The sequence below is a fragment of the Cololabis saira genome, chromosome 19 (genome assembly GCF_033807715.1).
Source record: "Cololabis saira isolate AMF1-May2022 chromosome 19, fColSai1.1, whole genome shotgun sequence".
NCBI lineage: Eukaryota > Metazoa > Chordata > Actinopteri > Beloniformes > Belonidae > Cololabis > Cololabis saira.
In genome coordinates, this window is record NC_084605.1 from 22,422,702 (window position 1) to 22,439,948 (window position 17,247).

Genomic DNA, 17,247 nt, shown 5'->3' on the forward strand with positions numbered 1-17,247 from the left:
AGAGTGGTTTATATAACCTTGTCAAGGGGTTATCATCACAGGTCTGCCAAGAAAATGGATTTATCAGCTAGAGCTTGAGTCCTTGCCAAAACAGGAAAAAAAATCATATCACTCCAGTTCTGCCAGTTATTTGTTTATAAAACTTTAAATAGTTTAAAGCCAAAACACAAATGGGTCTGATACCGCTCTCAATCACAGCCATTTCCACAGGTACAGAATACATTGACCCGAGTGCAACTGAGCAGGGGTGGACTTTTAATGACGACTCGTTCAGGAATATCAGCAGGAGAGCCACAGCTTCACCGACGCTCCTACTTCACTGCATTTTGTTGATTATTCAGCTTATTTTTAAATACCTGTTCAATGCAATGGCCTTTGCCCCCAAATGATCTTCTACCACCAGAGTGACTGTGATAAGCGACATGTTTTTTGGTTGCCCCGGACTTCCTGCTGGAACCAAGCTGCTGAAGGTTGAGCGAGTACCTCTGAGATAAAAATGTGTGTAAATAAAGGATTATTTTATAATGGGAACAAATGTTTTCTGTTTTTACGATAAGAAAGAGAGCTTTATTCACCTGTAGAGAGTGAGTACCGGACACTCAGTGCTAACGGGCTGACATGGTGCCACCTGCAAAGTGTAGATAAGCTGAGAGGTCCCACTTTCATCTTGCCAGCCTGCAATGAAGTCAAAAATAGTTCAATATGAAATAAATGTAAAAAAAATAAGTTCACCTGAGCACATGGAAACGTAACAGCAGTACAAAGCATTTACACTTCTGATTACTCAAATAAAACCTGCAGCATGTTTGTTAACGCTGTGTCAGCACCTGAACAGTTGTAGGTGACCTCTGTCTCCAGCAGGTGGATATCTGACTCTGGACTGATATCACACTGGCCGTGACGCGGCGGATTCTTTGCCTGTATCCTCAAGCTGGAACTGCCCCACTGCCCGCTGCCAGGCTGGGACACATTAAGGACAAAAGAATAACTCCAGCCTGGCTGCAGGACACCTGAACGTACCGCCAGGTGATGAGAAAGTCTGCCTGTAGAGGTGGTTTGGTCACTGAGGTCGAGACTCTGGCCGCTCTGGTCCTCGGCTTTCCAACTGTACTGCATGAGGACACAAAAATAAATCCATATTGATACGCAATATGATGTTATTATTGTCTATATAAATACTACTCTGTTAAGATTCAGTGAAGCTGTCGACATAATTACCCGAGCTTGGCCGTCACACTGTTCACACTGACCAGCAAGTACGACGGGGATGCTGCCACTGGTGCGGTGATCAGAGGAAATGACAGAACAGGATACACATTTCACCGTCACGTGAAGCACTGGAGCTGCAGTCACAGTTACCTTAAACATAAAGGATATCCCATTCTTAAAACTGTATTTCAACAGCATTCCTTTGAGCTGAAATCTGAGTTGAACATGCTGAATAACATAAGCGTTGGTAGAACTTCTTTAATGGTTCACATGCCTCAGTACTGATCAGCTGTTTAACCCAGTTAAAACATCACCCGTAGGTTAAAACAAGCTGGGATTATTTCAAAGATTAGTAACACAGACCGATATTATTTTAACTGATCCACAATGTCAGTCATTGTAGTTTGGCACAAGCGCTTATATTCAACTACAATGAGTGATATTGTGGATCAGTTAAAATAATAACTGAATCTATTATTTCTTCTTTAATACAATTCAGGCTAGTCTAATACAAGCGTGAAGTGATGAGGAAACAAATCTCTTGGTCTTTAGCGTACAGGCTCATGTGTTTAGTTTGCAGTCAAATTATTAAAGGGGAAATTATGTTGCTTTATGTGAAAGGAAACATTTAAATGAACTAAAAGAAGTTTCATGAGCCTATTGGGTGGTTGTGTTTGTTGCCTGGAAACAACTGTGATGATGATGTTGCATAAAACATCAGGAGGTAACGAAGATAAATTCTCTAAGTAGACGGCATGGAATGAAACATGGAGCCAACAGTTCAGCATCTGAGATGTCCAGAGTTACACCATCTGTTGTTGATCTATTCTAAATCTGTATTTCCCTCTTTCATCAACTTTATTCTCCAAATGTTGCATACTGTAAATGATGATTATTGTTACTACTGATAAATTTTGTTGTATATGATATTGACGAGACATTTGTGTCTCTCCTCTCGCTGTTCTTCATCCTGTCTGTCTTATCTCCCTCCTCTTTTCTTCCTCTACCCAGCAGGCCTTCGGCAGGAGGGTCCTCCCTTGTGATCCAGGTCTTAAGGTTTCTCACCTCTTAAATGAGTTCTTCTTTCCAGTGTTTGGCTTAAAAGTTTTTCCTCCTACTCGGGGAGTTGTTTTTACTAGCCATTGTTTCTAATATTTGTTGGAGTGTCACGCTCTGAGTCTCTGAAAAACACATGGAGACAATTTGTATCGTAATAGATGCTATATAAATAAAATTGAGCTGAACTGGTTTAAAGGGGGGAAAATGGATTAAACTTCATTTTTCAATCAATTGTTCTCTATGCTTGACTTCTGCTCTTCAACTCGTTTCCATTTGGGTTTATTCACTTTCTGCCAGAATAACCAGCAAAAACACAGAAAGTAGAACAGCATCTAAACTAGCATAAACTCACCAGGCTGCAACTTGAGCCAACGTAGAATATGAATACTCTGGAATGGTTGAAATTCACTCACAGCCATTAAAATTAATTAGAACAATTGAATCAGCGATTAACAAGCTGAGCTTAAATATGATGGTGATGGATGACTAAAGTCAACTCTTTCTCTGAGCTTTTGTTTTTTAACAAAAAGCAGTTATTGTTCGGAATTTATGTGGATTCTTTTTTAAATTAATATTTATAGTCTTAACCTATTATTTTTTTCGTTGAGCAGTTGTTTGAGTTCTGGCAGCTGCTATCTAGTTTCACATATGCATGCTTGATGAGGGTTCTTAGAGCTTTGTGTCTAGCAATACAAAGATTTAATAACATTTCTTTGTTTCCAGACACATACATCATCAGAAAATATGCATTTTCTCAGTTTGAGAACAGACAAAAGCAAATGTAGGAAAAGAAAAGAAAAAAAAAGAAGAAAAAAACCCCCTGTGAAACGGATCAAGTTGAAGGGTTAATACTATGGGTAATATTTACCGTCTGATTGGCGGATGCAGGTCTCCTCCCAGTCTTGTGCACTGTAAGAGTGAAAACGTAGACTGCTCCTGGTTGCAGGTGACTGCTGGGTACAGTTATCCTCCTACTGAAACTCCCCATGAGCTGCTTTAGAAGAGGAGACTCTGTGGAGTTCTGCAAATACATGTTTTAGTGTACTGAGATGAGGACACCCAATTAAACTCAACCTAATCATTACTAATTCTACTCTTATTGTTTTAAACTGATTTTGATTCTAATTCATTTTCCAAGACATTCAAGCTGCTAATATTTAAGTTCACCTTGATAACGAATGCCCAGTGATACTGTAGTGCATCATCCTCTCCAGGCTCCATGTCAGGGTCATGTGACTCAGATCCATCCAGGAAAAGATCCCTGGTGCCGGACCACAGTCTGTGGGAGCCTCCCTTGATGAAAGCCACTAATGGAGAGTGGACCACTGTGATGTTTGTCTTCTTTTGGACGAATAGAGGAGTTCCCTGAAATGACACTATGAATACCAGGCAATAGTGCCCAATGTCGAGAGCACTCTTTGGAAGTAAGAGAAGAGGTGATGCTGCATCCTTTTGATTTCTAAGATTGACTTTGTTCCCACTGTTGAAACATGAATCCCTGAAGATTTCCCACAGATAGTTAGTCCTGTAAGCAGAGCACTTTATGTACACACTTGCTTCGAAGAAATTCTGTCTAGATCTGAGGATGGTAGAAGACTGGCTCTGGACCAGGGAAGCTTGTGGGATGGAACACTGAAGCTCTTCCACCTCCATGTGAAGCTGTGTGGACACATGGCTGACATTGTTGAAAACTTTGAGTGTAATTCTGTATTGTCCTGTAAAATGATAAGTGTGACTAACTTCATTTTGGTCTGTGACCAATATTTCAGTGAAGTCTCCAAAGTCCCAACTGTATCTGACATTGCTCCCTTCCTTCACGGTTGCAGACACTCTGACACCATGCCCGACAAATATCCTCTCTGAATGACGGACAAGGTTGACTTCCTGAACAGGCCACTCGATTGTTACAGTTTCATTTATTGTCTGAGAGCAGACTCCATTGCTAGCACGTAAGCAGACGGACCACAAACCACTCTCTTGTGGAGAGAAGTTCACTTCTTGCCCAATGAGCCACGTAGACCGAGACCTTTCCAACTGAAATATCCATGTGTAGTTGACCGGAAGCCCACTTTGAACATTTGCCTTGAAATATATTCCTTTTAGAACCTCGAATGCGGTGTAACAGCAGTTTACAATCTGCAAACCTTGGATACTCTCAGTTACTAGAATGTTAGAGGAAATCTCAGCACTACTGACCTGGTTTGTAGCTTTCAGTGTAACCAAGTATTTGCCAGCTGGAAGGCTTAATCTGGTGAGCTGGCCTTCAGAAATGTCCTGACTATGAATCCAGTCATTTTTTTGGAAGGTTATGCCAAATCTCACATTACTTCCGTTGGATATTGTGGGAATAAACTCAATTTGCTCATTGGTGCAGAAAGAGGCCTTGCCGATGTTCAGCAGAAGACCTTCAACAGCTTCTTGGACAGTGACATTGTGTGAAATGATTTTCCAACTTACATCATTGGAGACATTCAGATACACCTCATAGATATCTGCATGAGAAAATCTGAAGACAAAAGTTGGATATGTGGAAGTAAAGATGGTCTCTTTGGCACTTTTAACTTCCCAGTCCCAATGCAAGTCATTACCCCTGTGGACAGACCCGTAAAAAGAAAGAGAAACACTAGCATTGACAGAAAATGGATGTTTCTTTCCGTCAATTTGAAAGTCGACCTCTAGTACTTCTTCCTGAACCAAAAACTGTTTGGTGTCATTGCTCTGGCTCAGCGCGTTCTGAACTGATACTTTGAGAAGATTAAGACCCAAATTTGTGAAAGTGTAGAGAAAAAAGGGCACATGTGTCCGGAGGGGTGAAACATCTGCATTCACATACCAAAGGTAGTGTAGGTCTGAACCTGTAAGAACATGTACAGATATGTTTACGGGTTTCCCTAGTGCCACAGTGTTTGAGTGCGTCGCTACGCATGCACCTGTCACATGTTCTACTGCCACAAGAGAAACACTATTTGAAGCCACACCCAAGATACTGGAGGCTGTGAGCTGAACTGATATCCTACCAGAAGTTTCCACCATCAAGTAAAAAAGCTCTCCATCGCCTCTTATTTGTTGGCCTCTTCCGCTCTGTGTGACAAGCCAGTGATAAGTGACATTGGACCCTTTGGTGACTGAGGCAATGAACAGCATTTCCTCTAGGGTTGGTATATACTTTTTGTTAATTAGGCTTCGACATTCAATCTGAGGACCCGCTATTCTTTCAAGTACCTCAATTAAAATAGTAGCCTCCTTTTTACTTACTAAGTTCTGGGCTATAGCCTTGACTTGATACACTCCCGGTTTGGGGAAAGTGTATCTGAACAGATAAGTTCCTTGTCTTGTTGCGGTTATGCCATCAACTATCCAGTGGTAGTTACTGATGTCAGTAGCGCTGCTAATTGATGTGATAAGAGTTTCCTCTCCCACTACAGAAGAGGGCTGACTGGTGTAAAGTCTCAGGTCTGAAACAGGAAGCAAAACATTCAACGTAAGGATCGCAGAATCGTGGCTAACAGCGTTAAATGCTGTGGCAGTGACTGTGTATTTACCATTTGAGGTAAAGACATGTGTTACATTTTGCTTCTGCTCTACAGGAGACCCATCTCCAAAGTCCCACAGCACTGACACATTGCTGCCAGCACAACTGGCAACCCAAAATGATAATGATTTGTTGACTATCAGTGAATCACTTTGACTTTCATGCGCAACAGAAAGCTTACGAACTGGTTTTTGAACGGTGATATTAACCTTAGCAGTTTGGTTGCTAACTTTGTTACTTGCCACAACAGAAACTTTTTCAACTCCTTCATTGATGAAGACAAAACACTTCTCAGAGCTTTCTGTTGATTCACTAAGACCAGAGGGGCTACTAAACCAGCAAAATTGGTAACCAGTATTTTGTTCAGGGAAAACGAAAACTCTGACGCATACTTCTTCTTCTACTGCTGCTACTTCCCGTGATGACTGCACTAAAACTTTAGTTATTGGACTTTCAACGCAGATGCTTTTACTAAGTGATACAAAGGTAAACAAACTAAACACAGTAAGATTAAGAGGGAAAACCCCGGGACTTAGAAATGTATGAGTTGCTGTTGACTGTCCAGTCATCACCATCAAAGGTGAATCATCTCCAAACAGCCAATGGAAAGTCAGAGTGGAAATATTTCCATTCGCCAGCGCAGTGAATTTTTGATGTTTTCCTGTCATTACACATTCTGTTGGAAGAACCCCACTAAGAGTTAAATTATATACTTCAACAGTTATAGACTGGTGAACTCTGCTAACAGAGTTAGAAACAGTTACACCAACTCTAAAGTTCCCTGGAAGTGTATAGATGTGGGAGACAGAGCCTTCTGTAAAATTCTCCTGTAGACACCCATCACCAAAGTCATATTCCCAAATTAGACTGTTGCCAGTGGCCACTTCAGCTCTGAAATCTGTTGGAGAGCCTACTTCACTCTGCCCACTGTATGTAACAGTTAAACCAGAAATTTTCTCCATAACTACCATTAAAAGCGAGGCAATTGGCGATGTAATGTTGTTACTGGCACATACAGTGATGTTATAAACTCCTGCAGATCTATAGCTGTGGCTGACTTTGTGATGAATGCCTTGGATGACTTTTGAGTCATCACCAAAGTTCCAGGTATAGACAACTGCCAAGCCAGAGGGGTTGATGAAAGCTTCCAGATGCAAGGTCTCCTTGACGAGCAGTGTCAGAGTGGACGGTAAAATGAGGATGTGAATCAACTGGGGGGAAACACTGATCTCCATGGTTGCATCAGTGATGTCATATCCAGTGGAGACTTGAACATGAAGAGTATAGTCCTCTGGAGGGAGTAAACGTACAGAAACATTAGTATACTTTGAGGATACATTGTTTTTAAGGTGCCATTGCTTAGTGATCAAGTGAGATTACTGAGTTTAGAATGAACCAGTCGTGAGCTGTCAAGGATGACCCTACATTTTTAACCTGAGGAACAAACTGAAGAGTTGTCAGTGTTAATGGAAAACTGTGTCATGGTGGATTTAGAATTAATTAGAAGAAATGTCGTTAGGCCACTGTTAAGTCAGAGAAAGTCCGTTTTGATTTCATGTAGGCGATCAGTAAAAAAAAAAGAGTTGGAATGAAGTAATGGAGGTTGCTGTCGAATAGAACTGGATGTCATCTGCATATTAAATACTGAATCGCTATGCATGAATTGAATGTTAAACTAAAATATGGCCAACGCAAAGTAAATCTATACTGAACAAGGAGAACCTCAGAACAGAACCATGGCGAACTCTAGTAGTGACTGGAGAGGGATGAGACTTAAAATCTTGAAAGTTAAATGGATTAAGTGCAGCCAAAGAAATTACATTTGTGTGAAAAAGTAGAGTGCTCGAAATTATTCACAGGATTTCATCAATGAATGACATTTACAACTTAAATACAAGTTGCATTAAAAAATTGCAAGGGCACAAAATTAGACTAAAAGACATCTCCAAATAATGCAAATCTCACTGCAAAAACATTATAAATCCGTTAAGCCAGCCATCAACCAACATGATTTGTAGTTTGCTAAATTAGCACTAGGTTTAAATATTCATTGAATAACGTTATTTAATTAAGCTATTTTGATAAATATTGTCCAGTATCAACATATGTTAAAAATGTGGCTAAATTGAACTTTAGAGGTAAACAATATAGACACAGCTACTGTCATCTTTGTGAACTCCAACATTTTATTTCATTTAGATACGTCTGCAAGTTTTCATATCATCATAAGATTTTCTTGTCAAGACGAATAGTGTTTTTGGCCTTTTGGTCTTACTTTTCTCAAGTCATAAATGATAGAGAGGACCTTTCTGTACACATGAGGTAGTATTTTGTTTACTCCTGGAGTTCCTCAAGGCTTGGTATTGGGCACTATGTATTTCTTATGGAAACTATTGCTTTTTTATTTCCTTATTTTCTTTTTCAGTTGTGATAAAGCATGTTGGTCATTGTATTAGTTTTTAAATTATGTTCAAATAAATATATCCAACCTTTACCATGACTAACCTTATTAAGATGACATAATCAACACGTCAACAATCAGAGCTAAATTTATGTTTGAGTGTAAAAGTGTTTGCGAGTCCGTTTACCTGGGGTGGAATAAGTGTGATTCACTGAGTCGTCAATATAGATCTGTTTCTCTCCTCTCTCAACAAGTCCTTCAGTGCTCTGACATGGAGCAGACTGCATGTGGATGACATTCCTGCCATCCCCAAAATCCCACCTGTATGAAAAGCAGCAGTTAAGTCAACTGTAGATGAGATACAACATCACAGGTGCATTTTAGGTGTATGTTCTTCTATTGAGGTATTTTCCATATCTGTCATTTCTCTTTTTTTAATGCTTATTTATGAGCCATGAATTACATTAGAAAATATCTTAATATTGGCCCTTACTTAAAAGTAACTGAGAGGGAGATATCCACTTTGACCCTGACAGTGTAGAGGAGGGTCGCATCTACCGCCACAACCTCCCTGACGAACAGAAACTCAGGCTGAGCCAGGGGCGTCATTTCATCAGCGGTAAGAAGGATTTGCTGTCTCTGCGAGCTCACCGGGTTTGACGCTGTCACCTAATGGACAACATTTACAACATGCTGTTTAACAATTTTATTTTTCTATTTATCATAAAATCAGGAAAATAATCAGGAAATTATGTAAAACATGATGATGATATGATGACAATATCTGACATCATAAAAACAAACCTCCTCACCTGTAGCTTATACTCAGCAGGTTGCTTAAACATTACACTGTAAGATTCTCCCTCATAACCAAACTTCTCCAGGTTGTCAACCACCCAGGTGAATTTTACAGAAGAACCACTCTCCACTTTGGCTTTAAAAAGCTATAGTTAAACAAACAAACAAAGCAAAAGTTATACATATATACATTTTGAGTTATCAGTTTAAGAAGATTGGATTTGTCTGTTTACTTTGCCTTAGATCAGGAGTCGGCAACCCGCGGCTCTAGAGCCGCATGCGGCTCTTTAGCGCCGCCCTAGTGGCTCCTGGAGGTTTTTCAAAAATGTTTGACCTTTTTTTTCCTTCTTTTTCTTTTTTCTTCTTTTTTTCTTTTCTTCTTTTTATTCTTCTTTTTTCCTTTTTTCTTCCTTTTTCCTTTCCTTTTTAATGTCATCATTTCGACTTTTTCCTCAACATTTTGACTTTTTCCTCTACATTTCGACTTTTTTCTCGAGATTGCACTTCAACATAAATCTCGACATTTTGACTTTTTCCTCGACATTTTGACTTTTTCCTCATCATTTCGACTTTTTTCTCAACATTCGACTTTTTTCTCGAAGTGCATAATGAAAAAGAATATATATTATAGCTAATATAGTGTAGATACATGCAGCATGTGTTGTCTTCATTCTAAGGCTTATACAAGACTTTTCATTTTTTGCGGCTCCAGACATATTTGTTTTTTGTGTTTTTGGTCCAATATGGCTCTTTTAACATTTTGGGTTGCCGACCCCTGCCTTAGATGAACATCGGGTCACATTTTATGGGAAATTCATTGAGAAAACCAGTTAGTTTTAAGTGTTAGCTTTTATTCTCCTGCCTCTTAACAAGAGCATAACTGGATTTAATTTGACTATGTTTATTTATCATGTCTCTCGTCTCTTTAAATTGCTCTTAGATGACATTTGATGTAAAACGTCGGGGGCGACATAAAAAGACAAACAGATTCAAATTAAAACGGACTAAATGATGTTGAATGATGAAGATAAATTTAATTGCACAGGCCTGGTCAGTAAAAATACATCATCAGGTGTGCTGATTGGGCTTGGTAATAACTTATTTTTACACTTACCTGTGATGTGTTTATAAGAATCCTTCGACATTCTTGTGGCTCAACTCTAAGCCCCGTCACTGCCTCGTATCCGTAAACCTGCACATTCACGCTCTGAAAGCTGTCAGCGTCCATCATGCTGATGCTGAGCGTCTGAACACCCGGCGATGGCAGCACAAGAGTCACAGAGGAAAACCAATCGTCTTGGGGCTGCTTTTTACAGCCAGGTGCAGAATAAACCACCTCTTCAGGGCAAGATGCATAAAAGGGGACTCCAGTTTTGAGTATGGGGGCTGACCACGAGCTCCTGGCCTTCTCTCCAAATATGGACTTGACAACAATTAGTGTTGGGACGTTGACCTGGACATGAATGTGGTTCTTTTCATCTGGAAGGGGATGGATGACATCGAGTCTGAATTTAGATCTTAGAAGAGGATCTGCAGTCAGGGTTCCGATATCAGGAACTGTGACCGTCTCCTTGTGGGTGTAGTGAAAGACAGTTTCATGCTCAGTAGCACTGTGAAGTGCGTCTTCATACAGGATTCTCAGGTCACACACCACCCCGTCCACCCACTTTGTGTCTTGGGGCAATGAAGTGAGGCCGCCCTCCCACCAGCCCCCCCACTCTGCCCCCCTGAGGGACAGGTAACTTTGGCGCCAAGGAGAATTCAGAGAGAGCTCACTATTAAGGCAGTGCAAAAACTTCCCAGAGTCAAGAGTGTGTTGCACAGCTACGATATCATCAGGATACACCAAGATGGCTTCCTCTGGCTGTAGAACCTGCAAAAACACATGAAATGTATTTCATACAGAATGATAGCTGATAATTAGCTACGACGGAGTATTAGGGCCAAACAAAAAAACAAAAAAAGGAAATTACGAGAATAAAGTCATATTGTAATGAGAATAAAGTTGTAAAATTATGAGAATAAAGTCATAATATTACGAGAATAAAGTCATAATATTACGAGAATAAAGTCGTAATATTTTGAGAATAAAGTCGTAATATTACGAGAATAAAGTTGTAATATATTATAAATATATAAATATAACTTCACAAGATGCTCAATATTCTTCATTTTAACAGGGAGAAGACTGCTCTTCCTGTTAGAGTTCTCATAAATGACCACTTTATTTTCATAATATTATGACTTTATTCTCATAAATTACCACTTTATTCATTACGACTTTATTCTCGGAATTTTACGACTTTATTCTCGGAATTTTACGACTTTATTCTCATAATATTACAACTTTATTCTCATAATATTACGACTTTATTCTATTACGACTTTATTCTCGCAACATTACGACTTTATTCTCGTAATTTTACGACTTTATTCTCATAATATTATGACTTTATTCTCGTAATTTCGAATTTTTTTTTGTCTTAGTTTGGCCCTAATACTCCGTCGTAATTAGCTGATAACTCTCAGGAAAGGCAGAGGAAGCCAACCCACACTCAAAGTTTTTAGCTCAGCGCTTGGGTTTATCTTCAGGGGCAGGTCTGCCACCAGGTGGTAGAAGGGGGGGAGTGCGGGGTATCTTGGCGGCAAAGCGAAGCCTCGGCTTCCTGCTGCAGTGCTGTACGGGCTGCATGGACTGCTGGTCGGCATGCAGGCCTCCACTAGATGGCACCAGTACTGGCCCACGCTGCATCCTCCCTTGGTGTTGCAGAGCGGTGTGGCTGCACAGCAGCTGAAGGGATTAAGAAGAGAGCTGCAACCTGACAGGTACAGAAGAATTTATTACCAGCTGCACTGCATCCGATGAACAGGAACATCTGAAGGAAGACTCGTTCAGTACCTGGAGGTACCAAGTAACGACTCGGGCTGCAGTAGGGACGTAGGATCTGGATTCGGGCCAGAGAGGACACGGAGGTGGGCTGGACCACCAGTTCCACTGATGTCAGCTGACCTGCATGACTGAACCACAAGCCTGGGAAAAGTAGCATCTGCGGGGATCATAGCAGCATTGGAATATAAGCGAGGAACAATACACACAAGAATTAGTACTGAACTCCCTAATCACGACTTGACCTAATGTGTTCATTTGAATTGAACATTTGCTTAACAATATGAAAATATACTGTCACATTGGATGAAACCAAATTATAACTAATGGATAAAGACTGGAAGTTAATAATCAGTGACAACCTCAACGGTAAGAGTCTTGGTGTAATCCAAGGTGAGGATCTTAATTTTAGTACTAACTGGAGGTTCTTCTTGGCTTCTTAAAAACATAGAAAAATTAACAAACATTATGTCCAAGAAGGATTTGGAAAAGCCCATCCATGCCTTCATTTCATGGGGGGGGGGGGGGGGGGGGGGGATATAACTGAAATGCATTCCTTTACTGGTCTCCCCAATTACAGCATTAGATGTCTACAACTCCTTCAACTCATGTTTTTTTTCCCTCTTTCTTCTCAATAATAGCTTTCCTTGAGATTGATACAGTAATTTGGCCTGAAATCTTGACTAACCTCCACTGTGTGTTGTCCAGTGTCTGGCGCACTGGGAAGTGGCCGTATCCGTCTCTCAGAGTTGACCCCAGTCAAGAGAAGCAGTCCAGTCAGATAAATGTCTACAGAAGGTAGAGACTCTGCATGGAGAGGAATAAACCAAAATCATACCATGGTGCATAAAAAGTACACATTTCTAATGTTACTGTACATTAAACACACAAAGTTGACACAATTTCCTGAGGTCCTGATGAAATATCTGTCAAACATTGGTCAAATCCCCACCGATATACAGAATCACAGACAAGCCTTTCCAGCTCTGTTCATGGCAGCTGATTTCAGCGGGTGGAGTCACACACTGGACTCGGCTCCACCCCTCTCATGTGTGTCATCTGCATCTTCAAAAACTAGTTCATTTTAGAAGAAAAGCCAATGCAACAGGATGTGGAGTCTTAACTGAGTCTGTGATGTCACCAAACCCTGCAAAGTTGAATGGTTTCCTAAAGGACATGACTCAACTTCTAAAATAAGTGGTAGGATTTTATTATGTTGGACATTTTAGTTTAGTCATTCTAAACACACAAATAATTATTCATAAACATAGAAAAAGTCATTTTTTCATACATCCTGGTAAAAATGTAATCGTCAGCCTTTTGTGAGCTCCAAATCAGTTTCTGATCAACTCATCAGCTTAGCAGAATAAAAACAGATCTAACAGCTCTGAAGAATTCATCTTCAAATGTTGATATTTGCAGCCTGATAAACTACCTGAATACCTCCTCTATTATTCATCTGAGCATCTGGTCCTCAGGGGTAAACTCACCAGTTACTTGAGTTTCACAGATAAAGCGGCATCGTCCAGCACACTTCGCCCTCCTCCATCTTCCCGGCGTCCCCAAAGCCTTCTGAGGACACAACCCCCGACTTGTGCTGTCCGTGTCCCACCTGACTGGACTTGGTGGCTCCCCAAACAGGTCATCTTCTTCTCCTGCCAGTCTCCGCATCCATACCCACACTGTGGTTTCGCTACGCAAAAGTAGAAATGGGCGATTATTCAAAAGATAGAAAACAGGCAGGAATAAAATACAGGTGAATGCAGATTTCTTTATTTGTTTAATTGTATATACCGTGGAAAAGAGTGGTATATGAAATTTTGCAGCTCTTTGCTTTCAGCAGATGCTAGATCTCCTCCCCAGGTGTGTCTGCAGGAATCCTGCGCATCAAACCAAGAGGAAGTTTCGTCTGAGAGCCAATAGCATCTCAGGCTGGCCAGGTGGATCCGTCCTCCTTTTGGACAGCGACTTTCCCCTGGAGGACAGAAAAAGAAAAGAAAAAAGAAATCAAACATGAATGGGAAGTCTTTCAACAAATCTTGAGAATCCTTATGTTCATGAAAGTGTGGAGTCTTGATACGTAGCTGGGTTAGGATATACTGGTCTAACTACAGTACATCAATGTTTTTTTTCCTTCATATTAACAGGTTTTAAAAACAGTTGGTGCAATTGAGAAAAGACTGAAAATAATGGCAATTTTATCTGATTGCAACAGTAACCCTTCACAGTCCACTTGATATATTTGACTTTGAGATCATTGTCTGTAAAACCTGGACTTCCCATCCCCTGCTGTGCTGCAGGACATTTGAGCCGAGCATATCAGGGTTTGAATGAAACGCTGTTACCAACCAAGTAAAAAAAACTGGTGCGATTTAGTTAAAAAAAGGAGTCCTGAAGGAAATGCTTACATCTTTCTATTCAATGGTAGAAAGCTGAGGTTAATAAGGTTCTCTGACAAGTGAAATTAATATATATTACTACAATTAAACAGAAAAACTGGAATTATTCACAATTATGTAAAGTTAATGGCCATAAACTGTAAACAGAATTGTAAAAACCCTCTGTGATGTCACCTGCCAGGGAAAACATCTGACGGGGTAAACTGTCGACACAGCATAAATTGTAGGACATGCAGTTCCTAGAATAACCACTAGGGACAGTGTCCAAATGTGGCTCAATCTCTACTGCCCCCCCTAAATAAAAATGACCAACTTTACCTAACAAAAATAAACACATTTACAGCCGATTTCAAAAATACATTTTGCACATCCGTACATTTTTATTTCGACTGTAAAGTTGTAAAATGGTCTCATTTTACAATCCATCTCCTAGTGATAATTTCAGGGACTGCATGTTTTGGCACTTCGGCGCTGGATTCATTTTTCAAAACTGGTTATTGTCCTCTGATGAAAACTAGCCCTGACTGATATATAATTGGATACTTTATAATTTGCATTTTGAGCTAAATATCAACTTCATACATTTTAAAATAAAAAGCAGCAGAACAACAGACTTTAACTCACATAATAGTATAATATTTTCCAGTTACTTTTTGAGGCGTGGGCAATTATATTCTGTGACGTAGAATCAAATCTAAATACTCAGGTTTTATATCACTGAGGTGCAACACCACAGCAACTGGACCTGCTTCTCCAACATGAAATATTAAGCAAACGTTTAAATAGATGTTTATCAGTGGCTACAATAACAGACAACAGTGCAGAAAAAACGAAGAAAAAGAAAAACCAAGGCAACTTGATCATGGATGGAAAAATTAAAACACAGTGACACCATCATTTTTACTCTTTTTACTAAAATACATTGCACGAGCATAAATCTTTTTGGTTAAAACGATTCTCTTCTTTGATTGGTCTGTTTTGGACAGGAATATCTTCCAATCATTTCAGTGAGCTTAAGTTTTAATCAGTCTTTAATATTTTTTATTCTAAGCATGAACGTTCAGTTCTCCCTAAATATAGAAAAAAGTTAGGAAAAAAAAAGTTAGAAAAACAACACAGCCTCCACTCTTTTGCTGCAGGTTGTGTTCAAAGCTTCTTTGAACATAAGATAGAATGATCAGGAGATAGAGTATCAGTACAAACATAAATAAGTAAATAATACTCGATGATGATTCTGAGGATATTTAATAGACCTTCCCTACAAAAACGTACACGTATCGGTTCATCAAACTGAGCGAAAATGTTCGGACAGGTTGTCGCACAAGCTCCAAGGAACGATCTTCTAAACCAACAGATAAAACTGCACAAGATGGAACGATTTAACAAAAGCATTGTGGATACATATGGGTGGGAAACATTTGATTAGATAAAAATGAAAGAAAATATGGTCTCAGGTATGAATACGGTCTGCATGAGTGCAATAACTCTTCTGGAAGTACAGATGAAGAGAAATGTCAGGATCAGCTGCCTCTATTTAACCGTCTTAAGCATGTGCACGAGTCATCTATCCTCTTCCATAGTTGCTAAGTGGTGGGTTTTGTTGTTGGCTCAATTTGACCAATCAACTCACTAACTGATGTAGAAACAACTTTTAAATTGTCTTCTGTTTGCACTAATTTCAAAGTCAAGACTCTCACCTCTCACTGTTGAGATCAAGACCACACAAAGAATCCAGAGACGTTTCTGTGGTGCAGCTGAACCAGTCATGTTCTCTGAAGGTACAGAAGCACTGAAGGCATCAACGTCCAAGCGTTGCACTTAATCCTTTTCTTGTCACTTCCACACCGCCATCCCATCACAGTCAGAGTGCTTGTAAGAATGACTCTCTGTGACTGTCGTTTTATCTCAAACCCAACTCTGGTGGCTTTGCTGAGGCTCACACTTCCCACCGCTCACGCCTTCTCACTTGTCCTGGAGACACTCGTGAGTTATGTTGGAGTCATTGTGCTAAAGGCCTCTTCTCCCGTCTCTCGGTGAGCGCCTGGGTGACTCCCACCGTGTCTCTCAGCAACAGCCATAGAAGCAGACGGGACAGAAGAGGCCAGTGCTGCTCATTATCATGTTGTAAAACCCCTGCTGCTCAATGGAAACACACAGACTCACTGAGGCTGGATACAACGCAGGCGTCTCGACAAACAGGAGTCAGAGTCCAAGGAGTCGTCGTTGTGGCAATGCTGCTTGGGAGCACATTACTGTCAAATGCATCCTCTGCGTTATTGGTCAACCTTTTTCTTGTTCTCCAATCTGAGGAGTTCTTTCAAGAGCATTGCATCCCCGTTTTGTTGTCTCAGAACAAACACCAAGACCTCATCACGCACCAGACAAAGGCTCTCTGACGCAGGGACCAGACCAAGGCTTAGAGAAAAACACAGGATGACATTTGGGTTGTCCTGGGAACAGATGAAGTTGAAGGCAATTAAAAGGCACATTGGACTTGGAATGTTTTTCTCTTTGTTCAGATCAGTTTAATAATACTTTATCAATCCATCTCGGACTGGAAATTACATGTTGCAATAATTATCACAATTTAAAGGGAAAGTTCAGTTTTTTACAACCTGGACCTTATTTCTGGCATTTTTTATGGTCGTATACTCACCCAGGCAAGTTTGGTGTCATTTGGAGTCCTTCGGAAGATATTAGGGGGTTTTTTGCGAGCCACTTCTCCATATAACGGTAGTGAATGGGGCACAGTGGGACACAGACGATGCAGCGTCTAAATAACACATTATTGCCGCGAAACTAGTTCATTTCTTTTATGAATCACTAGATCTGCTTCCAGGACCTGTTGTCTACATCCGGGGCTGTGTGTATAACAAGGAAATCAGTTTGTAAACAAGACCTCTGAACTCATGACGTCATCTCTGTGCGCGCACTCTGTCCTCCGTTCAGTGAGCTCTTCAGC

At 40.3% G+C, this 17,247-nt stretch overlaps 1 protein-coding gene across 1 annotated transcript in view; it reads right to left on the reverse strand.

Annotated features, from left to right (window-relative positions):
* The window catches only part of pkd1b (polycystic kidney disease 1b), a 39,919-nt gene extending 23,687 nt beyond the window's left edge, over positions 1-16,232 (reverse strand). Inside the window, exons 1-16 of the mRNA XM_061708116.1 lie at positions 15,983-16,232; positions 13,681-13,861; positions 13,377-13,579; positions 12,575-12,693; positions 11,899-12,046; positions 11,553-11,818; positions 10,114-10,872; positions 9,014-9,145; positions 8,695-8,870; positions 8,389-8,522; positions 3,436-7,091; positions 3,137-3,289; positions 1,219-1,359; positions 828-1,110; positions 576-675; positions 357-485 (exon numbers count right to left, since the gene is read on the reverse strand). Coding sequence (XP_061564100.1) covers positions 357-485; positions 576-675; positions 828-1,110; positions 1,219-1,359; positions 3,137-3,289; positions 3,436-7,091; positions 8,389-8,522; positions 8,695-8,870; positions 9,014-9,145; positions 10,114-10,872; positions 11,553-11,818; positions 11,899-12,046; positions 12,575-12,693; positions 13,377-13,579; positions 13,681-13,861; positions 15,983-16,052 — 6,650 coding nt within the window. The 5' untranslated portion in view covers positions 16,053-16,232. The remainder of the gene's footprint in view (positions 1-356; positions 486-575; positions 676-827; positions 1,111-1,218; positions 1,360-3,136; positions 3,290-3,435; positions 7,092-8,388; positions 8,523-8,694; positions 8,871-9,013; positions 9,146-10,113; positions 10,873-11,552; positions 11,819-11,898; positions 12,047-12,574; positions 12,694-13,376; positions 13,580-13,680; positions 13,862-15,982) is intronic.
* Positions 16,233-17,247: the final 1,015 nt, after the last annotated feature.